The following is a 19,990-nucleotide window of genomic DNA, read 5'->3' as shown; positions in this document are numbered from 1 at the left end:
CATCTGACATCACTTTCGCGGCTTCCAATTGAGTGCAGGAAGCTCCTGCAGCCTATTGGAAGCTGCGCCTTGGTTGTCAAACATTTTTGGAACTCGAATGGACTTCCAGAAGGGATTCTATTTGACAACCAAGGTACAACTGTATGCTAAAAAAACCAAAAAGAATTTTCAGCCATTCTGATTGCCTTTTGTATTGGGAGCAATATGAGTTCTTTTCAAGGGTATTGTAGAATGCATTGCAGTCCAGATATAACAAAGGGAGGTGTGACAGTGGCCATATTTGTTTTATTGAGAAAAGACTGTTGGCATAGCAGCCTGACCTGTGCAAATAAACTGCATTACATGGGTTAGCCATGATGCAGCATTCCATACGCACCAGTATTCTTACACCATTTAGCTCCAAACTGTGGTTTGCAACTATGCTTAAGAATTTTGCGAACTGTGATTTGAGTTACCTGCAGTTTGTGAAAGTTGACATAATGCTGCATCATGGTCAGCTCTGAACATGAAAGGGAAGTGGAGGAGTATGTGAGCATGTGGGGTCCTTCTGATCTCCTGTGTTGGCAAAGCTGGTTTCTTGACTTGGAAACATTCATCATAGATCATAGAATCATGGAGTTGGAAGGGACCACTTGGGTTCAACCCCCTGAAATGCAGGATTTTTTTGCCCAAGGTGGGGCTCGAACCCACGACACTGAGACGAAGTCTTGTGCTTTACCAACTCAACATGTGTTTCTATAGAAACAGAAGAAGCATCTTTTTAGTCTGATGTTCACAGATTACATATAATACATTCTTATTCTAAACAAATAATGAGTTTACTGTCCCTAGCAATAGCTCACACAGTGAAACCTTTCATCATCTGGTTCTAGAATGCCAAGTGCACTCCTAAAATATGCAGTACTAGATCATGTTTTCTTTACTGTCTGTTCAGAATGAGCTATAGCTCTAAATGGCAAGCTTTCATTCAGGAGAGTTTTACTTACTAGATCTTAGCAATGCTATCCATTTCAGAATTTCCCAAAGGTTTGGTGGTTTTTTGCTTTTTACACATTCTGTAAAATGTGTCTGATCAGTAGCCCTCAGAATACCATCATTTCCAGTATGAAATTAACTATGCTATTCCTTGCTGAATCTTGATTGGAGTATCAGTTAAGCTCCCAGCCTCTTGGCCTGTTGTTCCAAATCTTCCTGTTGAGCTTGGTGTCCCTTTCAAGGCCCTGAAATAGGTTTCAGAATGCTGGAGCCATTTAGCAGATGGCTGCTAAGATTTGGTGCTCTCTAGCATGCACATATAGGGCCTATTGTGGTTGTTAGGAAACATTCACACCCAACAAAGAACAGAGGATTCCTTTACCATGCAAGAAGGCCAAGCAGACCAATCAGCAGATCACTGGACTTTCTATGACACTTTGTTAGAGGGTGATTGCCAGGCCAATCTGATTGTACCTGACGAAGGTACAGGGTGAAACTCTCTGTTCAGGACTGAAAGTCCTGGCCTGCTTTGTGACTGTAATGTGATAAGAAATAGATCCATCCTGAATAAATAGATCATCCTGATTTCACATATCTTGATCTGCCCAAATAGCTGTAGTTGTGTAGTATCCTAAGAATCTTAATTTAGTTTTTGTCACTAATGGTAAAGCAAAAGAATCTGTTAGCTGCTTTCAAATATCATTGAGGAATTGCATTTGGAAAGCTGCAGGGAAGCTTCTAAGACAAGGCAGATGTGCTTAAGTCACCTTCTGGCCTTCCTTCTCAATCTGGGAAAGTTGAGGAGTCGGGTGGGTGTGCCTAGGACCCCCTCCCCAGTTTAAGCCTCAAATAATTCCCTTTGAGAGGTTAACAGTTGGAAGATGAAAGTTAGGAACAAACTGAAATTAATGCTTCAAGGACTTTTATCTATGATTTATTCCTGAATATTATTTGAACCCCCATTAAACATTAAGCAATGTTTAACATTGCTTCTCAGGGTAGGTTACAATGTTTATCTGTTTGAAAATGTGTTTTCTTAAGTGTCCTTTAGAAGGTGCAGTATAAAATTCATAGCTCGGGCTAATAATTTTAGGATAATTGCTTATAATATATTATACCACCTTGAACTTACAGATAAATGAGATGTTTGCCTTTCTGAAAGTTATTGCAAAGGTACACTGGACTCTAACAGATTTCTTGTTTTAATCTTTTCATATGTGTGATACTGTTGAATTGTGGTTTTGTTTTTATTTCTCTTATTGAAGCTAACCTAATATTTGTTAGAATAAGTATTGAAAACTTTGACCACAGTAATCTTTACCTTTAAAAAAAATGCAGTTTATAACTACTGGCAAGTAATACTAGCCTGTTAATCCACATACCAATTTGTTCTATAGAGAAGTTCAGTTACATCAGAGGCTTTGTCTTGTGTCTTTTGTAGTGCAGCTGCCCACCTTAATAACTGTCAGATAACATTGGCTGCTTTCCAAAGTGGTCACTGAGCTTGAAGAAACAGGTGTGTACACATGGAAAGAATGATATGCATCATTCCGCACAGAAATATGCACACCCAAGGCACACACGAAACGACTGCCACATGGAAGTCTCCCTTAAGTGGTTGCCTATGGCAGCTGCCTTGCTACAGCAAGCTGTTTTCATGTATAATACAGGCTACTACAAAGCTCTTAATATTTGCTATACAGAAAATGTACCAAGTCTTTGTGATGAGCTGCCACATAAAATGGTTTGGAGTATGAAGCCAGTTTTTGTTTTTGTTTTTTTTAAAAGAGCCATTGAAAGTGGTTTCTGTGTATTGGCCATCCTGTGTGCACTGAACCTTCTCTAGACTGTGATCCAGGCAAAGCATAAACTTTGTTGCCAGGCCCATATGACTTTGCATCCCTTTTAATCATGAAGTAGGACACAAGCTGTTTGATTACTGTGCAGTTTGGCTTGTGGTGTACGCCTCAATTTCTGCGTGACATGTTTTCCAACTTAAGTTTCAGATTTCATACTACTTCTAAGTAGTAAACTGCAACTTGCAGTTGTGTTGAGAGACAAGGATGACAGTCAAGCATATATTGTAGTAATGCCCTTCTGCTCCTTTGATTAGTTGGAGTAATACAATCCATTGGTTTTGAAACAATGAAAGCTTAATGAGTTCAGAATGCCCAGATGAAATTACTAATACTCTGTCAGCGGCTCAATGTGGAGAATTAAATTTATTTTTTTATTTTAAAAAAACCCATAAAGAACAGTAGCTTCAGTGGACACAAGATTTCATAAATAACAATTAGTAGTAAACTCAGATGTTCAAAATAATACATGCTTTGAAGCATGTTCATCTAGGCATGGTTGGAACCCCCCCCCCCAATACCTTTCAGACCTTCCTATGCAACATGGAAAGGTTGGGCTGGAGTGGTGTGCCTGTAGCATGCTTCACACATTATTTTTGAATGCTTGAAGTGTGCTGTCATGGTTGACAGTTGGAAGGTGAAAGATAGGAATAAGATACTAGGTGGAATTCAGTGTTGCACTCTTCCATTCGTTCCACCTGTGCATGCATTTCAACTTACCAAATAGAACAACCCTCCTCTCCTCCCACAATGTGCTATTCTGAGGGTTCTTCTGACCTTCCACTTGAACCAATTTTGGGGGGTGCAGGTGGAAGAGGAGGGAAAGCTCTCTTATGCAAGTGGAAGCCCTTGCATAGGTCTTCCACTGACAGAGCTGGTTTAGTGAATTCTGCCCCCTGAGTGTAATGCTTGAATTAAAAATGGCTAGGGAAATGATATAAATTCTAAGTTTAGGGATTTTAATCAACATCTTTCTTTTTCGGATATATCCACCACCTAAAATAATTAAATCAGTATACCTTTTTAGTGTGAGAGAGAATTTAAATAAGAAGCTTGCCCCAGATGGAAAATTGTGAACTCCATATAAACCATGCTGAGATCCTAAAGAAGGGACTGCAAATTGTTATAAATGCTTGTAGAGCAGGAGTAGCCAATGTGGTACTCTCTAGATGTTGTTGGACTACAGCTCCCATCAGCTCCAGGAATGATGAGAATTGTAGTGCAAGGGCTACTTTGGTTCTCCCTTTGGAGAGAACAGTATGGCCTGGTTCCAAGCATGTTTTTCTGAAATGGAGAACAGACCCTGAACAAGCACCTCTCTTCTAGCACTGCTCCCTTCAGTACTTTGTTTCTTGCTTGTATTAAGCCAGAGTTTCTCTTCTGTCTCAACCATGGCTTTATGGCAGTTTACAGACCAGAAATATAAGCTAGGAGTCATAAGTCAGAAATGATGCAGCAAGAGGGGGAGGGAATACTCTGCCCAATGTTTGTTCCTGTTACTATTAAACTATGGTTTATGAAGCCTGGAACTATTATCCAGCTGTAACTTTAAGAAAATGTTACAAATTGTAATATTTGGCTCGTAATAGATTTTTCATGCAAATGAGTTCTATTGCTTCAGTTCTGAGTGTAAATGTAGTCTAGACTTTATATTAGTTTCTTTAAAGATGCCATCACCCAGCTCATTTATAAATGGATTGTGGGTTTTTTTTTCCAATTCAGGACAGAGGATGATTTATTCACTAATTAATAGCAGGCAGCTTGTCAGAAACTGTCTGAGATCCAGTTTGGTGATGTGATACTTGGACTTGGAGACCTGGGGTCAAATCTTTGATTAGTTGTGAAGCTTCTCTAGGGTTAATCCACACTATTTAAAGCATATGGCTTCCCCTAAAGGATCTTGTGAACTGTAACTTGTTAAGAGTGCTGAGAACTGTAGCTTTTAGAGAAAGCAAGTACTTCAGTTGTATGATGTGCATATGTGACCTTGGACCCAACCATGCATGTTTAAGCATATCTTTCCTTATGGGATTTTTAAAAGAGAAAACTGGATAGTTCTCTTAAATGTCTTGAGGAAAGGGCCAGGTACAAATGTGGTAGTTGCAATTAATTTTAGAAGATAATGTTTTAATCCTTACTATCTAGTGAAGAAGAGAAGGAACTGGCACAGACATGACTATACAGAATTTGATGATGGTTCCAAGCCAGTACAAGCTGGAACAAGAACATTTGTTAAACAGCTACGTGCTCGCTCCTTCCCAAGGTAAGATAAGTTGCATTAGAACATATATAAGAGCAGGTGCAGAAAGTCTTGTCATTTTTTCTAGCTCCTTCAAACAACAGTTTTGTCTTCAAGCCATAAACTTTTAACACATTAAAAATAATGGGCAGCTGGATGTCTTTTTGGCTAAGACATCTAATGGTGATGGTGATATTAATTACTATTACTATTATTCATACAATTTGAAGCATTTATAATTAAAATTATTATTATTACATTTATTTATATCCTACCCTTTTCTCTGAAGGGACTCAGTATTTATAACCTGCCCTTCATTGAATGCTTTCAATCCCAGAATGGGGAACAATCAAAGAAAGTAATAAAAATATGCAAAAAAGTAGTGTACAAGAATTATTTAGTTTTCAAATGTTAAAAAGTATTGTTGTTTTTTGTAGTGCTGATGACATCATTTTGAAAATGCATGGCAGCCAGTTGACACAAAGATACCTGGAGAAGCATGGGTTTGATGTTCCCATTATGGTTCCTAAATTAGATGGCCTAGGTCTCAGGCTTCCTCCCTCTACTTTCTCTGTTCTGGATGTGGAACGATACGTAGGTATGGTCTGTTATGAAGAACAGGGTAAAAACATGTGCAGTAATTAAAATGGTAATAAAACCATGTTTACTGTAATTAGAAGTGGGGCTACCTAAACTGATGTATGCAGTCACTAATGGAGTTTAACCTTTGTCACTCTGCTCTGTGAATGTGATATGCAGAATACTAACATGTCAACTCTTAGTCAGTGCAATGCAAGCAACTTTGTGGACAATTTGTGTGTAGCTTTAGGGCCCCTTCAAATTAGAACGAAAAAGCGAAAGCAGCCTTTTGGAAGGATGAATATTCACACCTAGAAGTTTAGACATTACATTTCTTTGCTTGCATCTTTACTGTGATAAGGTCTGAGAACATTTAGTTTAAGTTGAGTTCTCTACACTTTACAATTTCAAAGATGAAAGCTTTTAAATGTGTGATCCAGTGCTGTGCAAGCAGCTTTCTCTTTGCTTCTGTCTTGCTTCCTTCAAATTGTTCCAGAGGGATTCCCTGTTGTCAGGAGCAGGTTTGGGGGGGATTCAGATAGGAAATGAGAGCCCCCTTGTGTACTGAGGCCCATTCTGCTCATGCACAGACAGCATTAGATGACACCCTCTATATTTAGACTACTCATCAGATTTAGAGAGATTACTCCAACAGTAAAAGTGTGATATCTACATTGTCACTATCTCTGAAATTGTAGTTCCAGGTTGCTGGTAAGACTGATCACTTTGTTGGGTAGTGAGGGATAACCTTCAAGTTTCTATGAATTTCCTCAGTGCTGCACAGTTATTCATTTTACCTTAAGAGAGCATTACAATATAATAAAATATTTCTTGTTCTATATAACTTAATTGTTGCTTATTTTTTAGATCATTAACTACTCCTTTTTAAGAACACTAGAAATGTTATAGAAAGTAATATTTTGCCAAAATCCCTAGATGTGACTTTCAGTGATGTTTATAGGTGATCCTTGTTTATGTAGAGACTTAATGTTTTCTTTTTTACAGGTGGTGATAAAGTGATAGACGTTATTGATGTGGCAAGACAAGCAGACAGTAAAATGAAGCTCCATAATTATGTTAAGTATTTCACAAATCCTGACAGACCAAAAGTATTAAATGTGATCAGCCTTGAATTTTCAGACACAAAGTGAGTATATGGTTTTTACACATTTGTTTTGAAATCCTACATCAGGAAGTGGATTACAATATAATTCCCTGGCTTCCTAAAGGCTTGCTCTAATTAAGTAGAAAAATCAGTCTTGGAGGCTGGCATTTGACAATATGGAGATTGGCAAATGAAAGTAAATATAATTGGCCTGCTTCTCATGTCATATTCAACCATACTTTACAATTACAGTGGTACCTCTGGTTACATACTCTTCAGGTTACATACGCTTCAGGTTACAGACTCCACTAACCCAGAAATAGTGCTTCAGGTTAAGAACTTTGCTTCAGGATGAGAACAGAAATCTGCTCCAGTGGTGCAGTGGCAGCGGAAGGCCCCCTTAGCTAATGTGGTGCTTCAGGTTAAGAACAGTTTCAGGTTAAGAACAGACCTCTAGAACGAATTAAGTACTTAACCCGAGGTACCACTGTATGGTTGAATGTATGTATTCAAATCTATGAATGCTTTCATAGATTTGAAAGCTGTGTTTGATAGTATTCCGAGGAAATTACTATGGGATAAACTTGCCTGTTGGGGAATAGATAGAAGGCTCCTGTGGCTTATCTCCCAACTTTACGCCGGGTCCGTGGCCAGGGTGAGATTATCCCCTGCTGGAGACCTGACTAATCCAGTGCCAGTAAACAGGGGTGTACGCCAGGGTTGTATTTTAGCGCCTCTTCTTTTTAACTTACTTATCAGTGATATGAGGAACCAATTAGCCGTCTCACAAAAAATTATCCACACCCCTCGCATAGCAGTTTACCATTGCCCTTTACTTCTCTAAGCTGATGATGCGGTACTACTCTCTTACTCCAGAGTGGGTTTAAGGAGGGCACTAAAGATTTTTGCGACATATTGCCATTCTAATCATCTGTCTATCAACCACACCAAGTCCAAAGTACTGATATTTTCAAGGAGTCGAAATCTTTATTCATGGAAACTGGAGGGCACGAAAATCGAACAAGTACATAAATTTAAATATTTAGGAATTTATTTTCAATATAATTTAGGGTGGAAAGCGCATGTTGAATATCTTCAAAACAAGACAAAAGCCCTTTCACACTCCCTCCTCCATTTTTTCTACTCTGAGGGGGCCTTATTCATCCCTGCGGCCTTGAAAGTGTATAGCATTAAAGTGATGGCCACAATAGCCTATGCCGCACCTTTATGGGCTGCCTTTGCAAACCTCTCACCTTTAGAGTAACTTCAAAGCAAATTCTTACGCTGAGTTCTAAAATTACCAACATGCGTAAGTAATGCGGCTATTCGCTTAGAAATGAAGATCCCCTCAGTGGAGTTAGTTATATGGAGGAGATTTCTGATTTATTGGATATCACTATGGCATAAACTCCCGAACCACTATCTCATTCAATGCATGTGGCGAGATGACTTCACAAATTTGTGGTCAGGAAAAATCCATGCCAAACTGCTGTCCTATGAGATCTCGCCCACTGAATTGCTCAAACTGGATCTAAATGTGGCAAAAAGGTGTATAAATCAAAAGCTGGATGATGGGGAGCTATACCAAAATTTTGTAGCTGGTGGTGGAGTATGCTCACCGTTAAATTTCGGCATAACCCCTATCTACCGTGCTCCATTCTACTTAACATCGCTTATGGCCGCGTCTCACCGTTATGCCTTCATTAGAGCTAGGTTCAATGTCTTTCCAGCAAACGTGCTGAGACATAGATTTTCTAAGGGCCAAGTCCCTTCAATGTGTGCTTGTGAAATGAAAACATCTGAATCTCTTCATCATGTTATGTTTATCTGCCCTTTGTACAGTTCAGCCCGTGCTAGCATACTAAACTCCATAATCCAGCCTATGGCTGACAAACCAGTAGATCTACAGCTTGCCTGGGTTCTCCAAGATGTGGATCCTTATATTACTCTACAGGTTGCTAAATTCCTAACAGCCGTCCTCTCGTATAAGAGACGGAACGGAATGTTAGCTGATTATTGATAGCTAAAAGAATTTTATATAATAACCTCAGATATTGATTTTAGTGTAGTGCCTAAAATTTTTTTAATCTTAAATTTTTCCTATGAATGGCTAATATCTGTCCTTGTGAGTTGTGAACTGTGTTATACTACTTGTGATTTGTACGAGTCCGCTGTTTTATTTGATTTGTTTTGTTGTGTTGTGTTGTGTTCCATTATGGGCGTAAAGCCGAATAAACATTTTTGATCTTTTGATCTTTGAATGTAAACTAGCAGCATAAAGGTCCATCTTGCTTAAAATTCCCCAGGGTCCTACTGCTTCTGCTATGCTGCAGGTGAAGCAAGCCCAAGTCTGGCTTCTTGTGTCATCCAAACCTGTAGTTTGGAGGAAATGAGCAATGGGTTTAGTTGACACAACAAGTAAGATTTGGGCTTGTTTAATCTGTGCAATGGTAGCAGTGTATTGGGAACTTTTGAACAGTGTACACTAGCATGTACTCATCCACATTAAGCAGCAGTTTGTTTTATCTTGTGGTTTAATGTGATGTAGGTCACAATAATTTGATTATGATACCTTTGTCTAAAACTTAGCAGGAATTACTCTAAAATAACTTTGTTTGAAGGAATGAATGAGTACCATTTGATCTTTTAAAGGTAGCATCCGAGAATATGCTAAATATTAATTGGTTATATGAACCGCCACTGCCACTTTTGACTTCTGTAGAGCTACTGTACTTAATTGGTGCAGATAAAAACATCGTAGACACTGGTTGCATCTGTGTACCTTCACTAAAATTCATTCACTGTGTTCTTACCTATTATTGTATGTGTTTCTTCTTTTAAGGATGTCTGAATTAGTGGAAGTCCCTGAAATCGCCAGAAAACTTTCTTGGGTTGAAAACTACTGGCCAGATGATTCAGTCTTTCCTAAGCCTTTTGTTCAGAAGTACTGCTTAATGGGAGTTCAAGATAGCTACACAGATTTCCATATTGATTTTGGGGGAACTTCTGTCTGGTATCATGTTCTCTGGGTAAGAAAACACTGCTGATTTCTAAATATAGAATGTACAGTATTCATAATGGGTTTAAAAATAATAATCTTGAAGGGTTCTTGCATGGACCAGCCTGGTTCCAACATAACACTAAACCAAACTACAGCTTAGCCCAAATGAGGAAATGTGAGATGAGATTGTCTGCTTTGCTCCTTCCCAGTCATTTTGCTGCTTTAATGCGCTGAGTTGTAGTTTGGCTTAATGTTGTGTGCACTCTTTCCAGTCAGACAGTGAGCTGTAACCAAGGTTTGTCCTGTGTATTACAGTTTGTCTGGGAGAGCTAAACCATGAGCCCAGGTTTGGACAACACACTAAGCCAAACCACAGTTTCATACAGCACAATGCAGCAGCACAATGATTGGGTAGGAGCTAAATGGCTCATGTTATTATTAATTGAATTTACATATTGCCCTATACCTGAAGGTCTCAGGGTGGTTATGAATGACACTGTTGAAATTGTTAGTTCAATTAAGGTTTTAAGTTTAACCACACTGGGCATTTTGTGACTATTGGCCTGAGAGTTTTAAAATTGTTATGCTGAACACTAATGGGTGTGATAGCTGGAAAAGCTAATAAAAACTGACCTCTTCCAACTTCATGCTATTGAGTTGTCTGTATTGCTATGCCCAGAACATTATTTCTAGGGCTATCATGTTCAGTTGGGAAGTAACCTAAGCATCTTCATTCCTATACCGCATTCCCAACTTACCAAACCTGATGCACTCAAAATGATGTTGGGCTGCAATAGGGTTGATTGGAGTTGCTGTCCAACAACATCTCAGGGCCGCCGGTTTGGGAAAGCCTGCTTGATCCCATAATCTTCTACCTCTCCTTAATTGCTACTATCACAGTTTTATTGTGTATCAGAGACAAATTTAACCTCATTCAATATTTTTTATGTATAGGGTGAAAAGATATTCTACTTGATCAAACCTACTGATGAAAATTTGGCAATCTACGAATCTTGGAGTTCATCTGTCACCCAGAGTGAAGTGTATTTTGGAGATAAAGTTGACAAGTGTTACAAGTGTGTAGTGAAGCAAGGACATACTTTATTTGTTCCCACAGGTAAAATGCTTCCCTCAAGGAATAATCATGCTCATATCTGTTGAGTTTGGTGGCTGGTGTTCAGAGGACTCTTTAAAATTCAATTTAAAAAAAATGTGCTAATGTGTTTAGCAATTATGACCCAATTTAGGATAAGGAAGTTGAGAAATTATTAAAAGTTCCCACTCAGAGGCTGCCTGCTGTGTCTGAAAGATTCGCTGTTCTGGACTTGTCTCCATCCAGTCAGCCTCTGCTGGGTGCCTGAATCTGAATGGGTGTGGCTGAAACATTGAATCTCTCATGACACAGTGGAACAACTTGTCCTTAGAATAGTTAAGAGTGTCTGCGTGAATCGCTGCTCTGGGATTTCTCCTTCAGGTGAGAATGCCTGTTCAGATCATTGACTCACACAGACATACAAGGTCTAGACTCCTCTGAGTGTGAGTAACTTCTTTTCCTCACACTCGAGTTTACTTTGAATGTAAAAATAAAGGGTTTCTAAGATTTTGAACTAGGAAACTAAGTATGCCTTAGGTAGTTCTATTTGAAAAGCAACATTTTAAAGCAAAATAATGTAATGTGCAGTGTGTTACGGCAACGACTATGTAACGCTAGTCAACAAAATAAAATATATCTCTGATACTGGGATTTAGCAAATCCTTTGGGAGAGAGCAGTGTGAAATAGTCACCAAGAATATCTCATTATATCTTTTTCAAACTTGCCTTATTGATGCCAGTACCATGAGGTCACTTATGGTCATGCTTGACTTGTGACAATTCTTTTAGTATGTAAGGTCACATTTATGAGGGATTTATAGGTTGCTACAACCACCACCTTGAAGTGTGCCTGAAAAACTGCCAAACACAGTGCAGATCTTATTACTGGTAAAATGTCCTTCCTAATGTGAAAGAGGGAACCACATTCTTCAGCCAAGAGCTCAGCACAGATGGTATTGTAGAAGTCTAGTCATGGTGTTATGAGAACATAATGGACTCCAGGGCTCCAGAGAAAAAAAATCCAGAGAAGCAATGACCATCCCTCCACTTCTGTGCTGTCTTTTAGAATTTCTGACTGCATTAACTGACCTATTTTGAGCATATATATTGGATATTCTCTTCCATGTACCACTTAATGATTACACATGGGGTGGTTTTTAAATATTGTGCAAGAAACTAACACAAGAAAAATAATAAATTGCAATTATGCGAGCTAAGGAGGTTTCTGATACTAGGGTTAAACTCTTTAGACAGTGTTTCCATTCAGTGTGCCATAGACTTCCGTTTCAAGATTGAATTGGATAAAATAAACACTTTTGACTTTTATCCTGGTACTTCAGTTTGTTCCCAGCTGGAGCTGGAAGAGGCTTGGATTTGGGGATTCTCCATTTTCACACACTTTCTTCACCAAACTGCTACACTTAGACAGTTTAATAGGATGTGCATGTCTTTCACCCAGTGTGATTAGTGATGCCAGTATTGTTACAAAACATTATATTGGAGGTCTTCAAAATATCAGTCCTATCCTGTGTTTTGTTGAAGTCCAAAATGTAGGGCATGTGAAATATTTTGTAGCAGGGATACTCAGGTTCTACTTACCTGTCATTTCAGGCTGGATTCATGCTGTGCTCACTTCTCAGGACTGTATGGCTTTTGGAGGAAACTTTTTGCACAACCTCAATATTGGCATGCAGCTCAGGTTTGTACTGGAGCTTTCTCTTTTTATTATGTATCTTCTCCCATAAGCTTGAAAATATTTTTGTCATTCAGTTGATACATAATTGATTAAATGAGATTAAATGGCACAAGACACTAATAAAAGAGACAATGCTGCTATTCTGCCAGGGGTGGACTGAATATTACAATAATTATTTCCAGATAGAAATGAATAGTTTGTTCTGTTCCACTTGCCTTTGAAATTAAACAAGATAACATGGAAGATTACATCAGAACAAACTGAAATTTGGCAAGCAAAACTCAGGAACTGGAAAATAAATTCTAATTCCTGCATTACTTGAGAGTAAACTTTTTGTTCTAAGCATACCATAATGGCATAAATTGCTTGAATTCTGTCTGTTTAAAATGGGTTTATATATTAGTATTATGAAGTCCAACGTCGCAGCTCAATATGCAACAGAGCTTCTAAAGAGATAAGTCCAGAGCTTAGAAAAGTTCTGTCCAGTTTTGTCAAGTTTGATCTTACTACTCTTGACTATAAATCTTGATGTATCTTGTTTGTCATGGACTGCTTCATTTTGCTGCACACCATATAATTTAGGTGAACACAGTTAAGTGATCAATATTCACACAAAATAATCCTTCTAAATTGTTTATTTAGGTGTTATGAAATGGAGAAAAGGCTAAAAACCCCAGATCTTTTCAAATTCCCTTTCTTTGAAGCCATCTGTTGGTTTGTGGCCAAAAACTTACTGGAAACTTTGAAAGGTAACTCATTTCATGTTTTAAGAAGAACGTGAGGCTAGACTTTTTTCTACCATTTGCGGGAAGACCCATGTCTAATGTACACCAGTCAAACAAGACATAAGTTACTCATAGTTTATAAGTGGAAAATGTAAGTGTAGCTACTTTGTTCAGTTTTGATATGACAGAAGCTTTATGGATTAAGAGCATTTGTAGCAAACGATACACATATGATTCATGTGCAGCGGAGTACAAAGGCTTTGACAAAGAAGGCATATGAACCTTTTTCTTTAGAATGTCCTATGTATCTTTGAATATGTGTCAACTGCAGTTATTTATGTGGAAGTGAAAATATATTTGTTTCAGGATCACATTCATGCACAGCCCTCTAAAGTTACAGTTGTCACCTCACTCAAATTGTTAACTTGTACGCTGCTTCACTTAGTCTCTATTAGTCAGTACTCTATGCACCTCCATTTAGGTTCTCTGTCAGACTCCCCCTAAATAGCTTTTTTCTTAGTAATAAGACTCGCATTTATAAAGTAAATGTAGTTCAAATAGCTGAACTGGGAACTAATAGAAGTTCAAGAAACTGAGGAAAGCAACTGAAGCTGACAAGTAACTAGACTGTTAGCCAACTGCACAACAGGAGGCTGAACATAAAGCTTAAAAATTCCACCTCTAACCCCAAAACTGTTCTGATAATACGGTGCAGGAAGGATATGCTTTTGTGAGTATGCACATGTATAAGAAATGTCCATGGCCACCGCCTTAGCACTGAACCCAGGCAGCCAAGTCTTCTTTTTCAATCTGATTTAAAAATCATTTCACTTAGCCACCACCCTGTCAAGGGAGCTTCTACCCAAAGGAATGCACCACAGAGAGTTCACTCTATATTGTCAAAGATAACACTTACACTTGCTTCTATGGCCCCAGATACCTACACACACCAGTCTAGTGCCTAGGCAGCTACTCCCAGGTCCACTCTCTATGGAGCAGTTGCAGCAACTGGCGATCACTCTCCCCTCCACCATTTTACGTACCTTCTCATGATAGGCTGCTTGCCCATAGCCAGAGACCACACCTGCATAGAAGCTTCCTCTCCTCTTTGCACTTCATTCCTCTGCTGGTTCTGGGAGACTGTGGTGCAGGAGAGGGTGGGGAGGTACCCTGCCCTTCACTTGCCTGGCCTGCCTCTTCCTCCAACTCTGAAACTTCCCCTTCCTCTGATTATTGTTTCCTGGCTGGTACAGGACCTTTGGGCAGACTGCTTTGAATATATTTTTATCTGTTGGGAGCAGTTTGTTTTTTTAAAAAAAATAAAAATTCAGAGGCTGCTCATTGGCCTTCCTTTGGAAGCTAAAGGGCTGCCCCTAAGTCTAAAGAACACTTAGTGAACATGCACCTCAGTAGGTTTCTAGTTTTACTTCATGCTCTCCCCTGCTGATAACAAAGTTTGGGAAGTTACTTTCTACTGAGGCTGAGACTGACTAAAGTTTGTAAGTGTTGATGCTATAAACCCACAGTTTACTCTTCATTGTAGTTTTGAATGCATGAGTAACTTTTTACAGGTTTAAAGGTTGAGAGAGGTGTAAATGTAAATACTCATTTGACATTTATATGAATCTAATGTGCAGTGTTTGTCTTTATTTCCAGAACTGAAAGAGGATGGTTTTTACCCTCAAACTTTCTTAGTACAAGGAGTGAAAGCTTTACTTACTGCTTTAAAGTTATGGATGAAAAAAGATGTAAGTTGAAATGTGTAGTCATAATTTTAGTGGGTTTTCTTTCTTTAAAAGAAAAGCCTTTAAAATGCAATACAGCTTCATAAAAATTCTGTATATAAATATGCTGCTGATTTGTATTTGGGGGAACTTAACTGCTTATTTTCCTGTTTTACTTAACAGCTGGTAACAGAACATGCCTTTGAAATTCCAGACAATATAAGGCCTGGACAGCTAATTAAAGAACTATCTAAAGTGATTCGTTCTGTAGAGGTAAGAATAAAATACATTGAATATGATTGCAAAATTTGGATAATCACATATGATTACTTTCAGCTTTTGGAGTTGATCTCCTTTAGTTGTGCTCCTCTCTCTTCAAAAATAACTGCTAGTTTGCTGAAATAATCACTTCCAAACTTTTCTTACTCATGGTTGGCAAACTGTTTAGGTGCTTATGATTATAAGATACTTATCAAGTATAACCCACCCTATGGTCCTATCTTAGAATTCAAAGTTTAAGTAATCACATTATGGAGGAATTATAAAGGCAGTTTAGAGTGAATAATGAAATTTGAATTAAATCTTTAGCTGGAGCATAACATTCTCTTTCTCTTACATTTCAGTAGTGGACAGAGTCCCTTAGGGTGCTGTTGTGATAGACAATACAGGAAGAGGATGGAATAATCTAGTTGAAAGTCTTATACTGCTACTTGAAAGTGAAACCTTCTTTCACTTTAAATTGTGTGGAATTGTCAATATGGGCTGCTCTAAATAACGTTCTTTTATTTAAAGGAGGAGAACAGCAAACCAGTTAAAACTCAGGGAATTATTGGTGTGTGCCAAGTTTCGCGTTCATCAAATGAATCCGCCTCCGCCCATCATTCCAGACGAAAAGCAAGGAAGCTACGGGACCATGCCATCAAAACTCCATCTAATTTGGACATCTTGGAGCTCCACACAAGAGAAGTTCTCAAAAGACTAGAGATGTCCCCGTGGGAAGAGGCAAGTACAGAATTGCATATTGGAGCAAAGCAAAGCACAACTAGAACATTTAACGTGCAGGGCAGATGGCACACGTAAAAATGGGAAGTTGTTGCATTTTTAAAACAAAGACTGTAGGAGGTATAATCATATCATCACTTGTTAATGTTCAATGAAAATATTATTCTCACTTTTCCACATCATTGAATACCACTGGTTTGGTGAGGAAATAGTACTGGACACCACAGGTAGGGAGGAGCGACCTCAAAATCCACTTTCCATTTTGGGTGTATGTGAATAGATGAATTTTGAATTAGCAAATGTAGATGTAGTGTGGCAATAAACGTATACAGTATGGCTACAGTAAAAGAATGTTAAGCCTGGAATTAGACCTTTCAAATACTTCTCCATTTTACCCAAAAAGATCCAGGACAGACCATATTTTGGAAGTTGCCTCTACATACTCACCTGTGATCTAAAAAGTATTTGGTACCGGAGCTGTTTTAAGAAGAAAAATTAGGAGGGGTTTGCGGTAATGGTGGTCTTTCCCACTGGTATCACTTTTCCTTTAAAACATCTCACCCAAATCCCCAATTACCTCCCATTTCTGGAACCTTAAGTATATAATTCTGCTTGTTCCCAGTGTATAGTTTGTGGGATGGGTTTTTATAGGAGAGGATATATTAATTGCAATTTATCCCTCCAGGTGCCCACGTTTGTGGGTTAAACAGTGTTTTAAAATCCTACCCCTGGCAGCAAAATTAAAAGCATAGGTGTTAGGTTGTAAAACCTTGTTTTGAACAAGTCCGGCTATGAAGCAAGCTGGCTCCCCTTTCTTAACCCGCTTAAAAAAGAATCAAGCAACAGACTGGAAAGTAAGCTTAAAAATATAATTTACTTACTTGATGATCATGCATTGGTACACAGCAAAAGCAGAAGTAAAAACTATGCAGGCAAAATACTTAATATTTACAGTATAACCAGCTCTAGGCATGTGCTGAAGCTGGAAGAAGCAGAGGCATGTCTGCATCCATTGCTGGTCAGAGAGAGAGAGAGAGAGAGAGAGAGAGAGAGGGAGGAATTACTAAGTGTTCCTTCCTGTTCAGGAGAGAAGGGGAAATGACATCATACAGAGTCCTCTCTACCAGTTATATTTCTATGGTCTGAGTATCTTCTTGTTAGCAATACAGCTCTGTGGACTTAATAATATATGTGCTGATACGTTGTAAAAATTCATCTGTAATGGCGGTCTTGTGTCTTAAATTATTTCTCAGAGGAAGTATCATCCGTCCATACTTGCAAAGTAGTTTAGACATGTTAATAGTGAATATGTGTACTAAGCACCAACAATCCAGGGAATGGGAGAGAATTGAGTGTTGTGCAGGAGGAAGGAGTTGCTGCAACTTGGGCCATGTGCGTGAAAGACAATTGTACACATGAAACAGACTTCTCTCTCTGCCGTAATGGCTATTAATAATGCAGGATTTCTTCGTTTGCTGGCTGTCAGTGTTTTAAGTGTGGCTTGGCAGTGCACCACAGCTGATGTGGATTACAAAGAGAAATAGCTTATTAAAGTACCATTAACTGTAGGTGAAATCTTTTGTCCCCTTGCTTTAGGACACGGCAAATGGTAAACTGAATGGAAGGTTTAACAAGCCTCTTCAGCCATCTTCTACTGTTCCTGAATGGAGATCGAAGGACAATGATTTACGGCTTTTGCTGTCAAATGGAAGAATAATTAGGTATAAAAACATCAGCATGTAGCTTGCTATATGTAGTTTACTTTAGGCAATTTTGAAAATCCGGCTTGTAGTTAATTGACAGATCTGGGCTGAAAAAGGGATACGGCAAGAAACATCTGTAACCAAACGCAGGAATTAAATGTTTGGAGGAACAAAGGGGCACATTTTGCAGGACTGTCTCCAACTTGAGGCAGTTCTGGATAGAGTGCTGCCATAATGGACTTACCTTGTGCGGTGGGGCAGCAGCATTTGAAACCCTGCCAGACGGCTCTTATGTTACCTCCGCCTTAATTTCTCCCAGTGCCCTCAGGAAGCACCATTTGTGGCATTGTGAGCAAATTTAAATGTAGACTAGGCCCAGCTAACTTGCGCTGCTGGAGCTCTGACTTCAGGCATCAGTGGTGGGCCCCACTGAGCTCCAGTCCTGCTGTTATAGATGGTTTTAAACCTGGTGTCAGGTCTGGAGTCAGATGCAGGTCAGCATGAAGAAGCAGTCTCAGTTGTCAGTGAAGTTAACTCTTTATTCAAGGAAAAGGCATACAACTGAACAACACTTACCATCAGGTCTTGCCCCTATAGAGCAGTTGCCAGGATTGAAGTTCCCTGCCTCCCTCGCCCTTCTAAGGTTCCACTCCCCCAGATGTTTCCCGGCTGGTTTCCCCCACCACTCCTCTTCGTCCAGCCAGTCTCTGACACCTGGGCTGGAGATCCTTTTTCAGACTAAGGGCATTACTCATTCATGGGAAAACATTCTGGAGACCATATGCCAGCGGTGGTCTGGGTCAAAGGCAAATGTGGGCAAAGCAATGGGTGTGACTTACATTTGTACAGTAGGATACATTCCACGAATGAAAAAGTCAGGTGTTTCTGCTCCCCACATCTCTTCATCCCCCATATATCCCTTCAGCAGCACAACCCCCCCCCCCCAGCAAGCAAGAGGCATTATCCTACTTCAAGAACAAGTTGAAGGATTGTACAAAGCAGAGTGGTGGTAATATGGCCTTTGGCGAAGGCATGACCTGCAGAGAGTCTTGAGGGCCAACTTCAGAGGCTTGGAAGGTCAAGTTTGGCTTCCTGGCCTGAGGTTTTCCACTCCTGTTTCAAATAATTGAAAATGATTTAAACATTCTGTTAAAGAGAATAACAGCCAACAATTCTGCATAGACTTGGGAAAAATTCTTCAATAGATGAAAAATGATACTGTAAAAGTTCTAGGAAGCAGTGAAAACTGCCTATTACTTCTAAAAAGATGGGGCAAGGCCCCAATGGATCTTTTTTTGGTTTGGTAACAGGTTATTTTATTACAGAGATGAGAGGCAACCTTTCAGAGATCGAAGTCTTTACACCGCGGACAGTGAAGATGAGGATGAGAGAGCAGAGTCAGAGAAGGAAATAACAGTTAAGGCAGAAGAACAGATCTCCCAGGAAGCAGATGGCAGTGTAGATGCTCAGAAACCACTGAACAGTAAGTATGTTTTCCTTGAACTAGAAATCCAGGGCTATTGTATCTGTACCGTTCTTCATTGTTGCTTTGTACTGCTGATCAATGTGGCATCATTCATCAGGGTAGTTAAGCTTCAACTGACAATCGCTGCATTTAGACATAATGATAAATCATGTCTTAGCACTATGTGATTGAGCCTTCCTCTGCTCAGACTTGTGTGCTGTCCCCATTTTCTCCTTTTCCTGCATGACTGGAAGGAGGATTATGGAAGTTTTTACTTTTGATTTTAGTTAGACCAGACCTTCCTCTTTCCTCTGAACCAGAGTTCATGGCTAACACTAACTATACTTAGTTTAAACAAGCCAGCTTCAAAAACCATGAGTTGAAGCTGACTTGTTTTTGAAACTGACCTTAGTCTTGAAGTCCATTCCCTGGTTCAGATTGAAGCAGGGCTTTGGCTGGTTAAAACCCCAAATAAAAAAAATGGAATCCTCATCTTGGCCACATGGGAGGAACACACAAGCTCAGGAGAAGGCCAAGCTCTTTTATACAGCACTATGCCATGGTTTAGTGTCACTTCCAGATGCAGCCAATATTTAAAAAAAGGCTAAAGGGGGTTATGAGTGTTTGTTAAATTCAGATATGGCTGTGTTCATAGACGTAGGTCAATGTCTTTGGTTAGTTGGGAAATACATAGCTAGGAATATCTATGACTCATGAGCTGGATCTGTTGGGGACCTTAGTATAATGAGTTCAAGCAGTATGTTATCCCCATATAAATAAATTATTGTGACTGTCTATGATCACAGGGAAAAAGTCCAATTTGATCA

At 39.2% G+C, this 19,990-nt stretch overlaps 1 protein-coding gene across 4 annotated transcripts in view; it reads left to right on the top strand.

Moving 5' to 3' along the window:
* The window catches only part of KDM7A (lysine demethylase 7A), a 48,252-nt gene that overhangs the window by 16,657 nt on the left and 11,605 nt on the right, over positions 1–19,990 (top strand). For 2 of the 4 annotated variants that reach the window (XM_083401444.1, XM_083401446.1), the window contains exons 3-14: positions 4,977–5,094; positions 5,508–5,668; positions 6,655–6,796; positions 9,597–9,783; positions 10,710–10,872; positions 12,460–12,547; positions 13,187–13,293; positions 14,926–15,017; positions 15,177–15,266; positions 15,786–15,995; positions 17,592–17,716; positions 19,024–19,181. In XM_083401444.1, the coding sequence (XP_083257570.1) occupies positions 4,977–5,094; positions 5,508–5,668; positions 6,655–6,796; positions 9,597–9,783; positions 10,710–10,872; positions 12,460–12,547; positions 13,187–13,293; positions 14,926–15,017; positions 15,177–15,266; positions 15,786–15,995; positions 17,592–17,716; positions 19,024–19,181 (1,641 nt within the window). Of the gene's footprint in view, positions 1–4,976; positions 5,095–5,507; positions 5,669–6,654; positions 6,797–9,596; positions 9,784–10,709; positions 10,873–12,459; positions 12,548–13,186; positions 13,294–14,925; positions 15,018–15,176; positions 15,267–15,785; positions 15,996–17,591; positions 17,717–19,008; positions 19,182–19,990 lie in introns of all 4 variants that reach the window. The other 2 variants (XM_083401445.1, XM_083401443.1) reach the window with 1 other exon arrangement.

The sequence above is a fragment of the Podarcis tiliguerta genome, assembly GCF_965153285.1.
Source record: "Podarcis tiliguerta genome assembly, chromosome: 10".
NCBI classification, from domain to species: domain Eukaryota; kingdom Metazoa; phylum Chordata; class Lepidosauria; order Squamata; family Lacertidae; genus Podarcis; species Podarcis tiliguerta.
The sequence above is the reverse complement of the archived record's forward strand: the minus strand, read 5'-3'. Positions and strand labels throughout refer to the sequence as shown.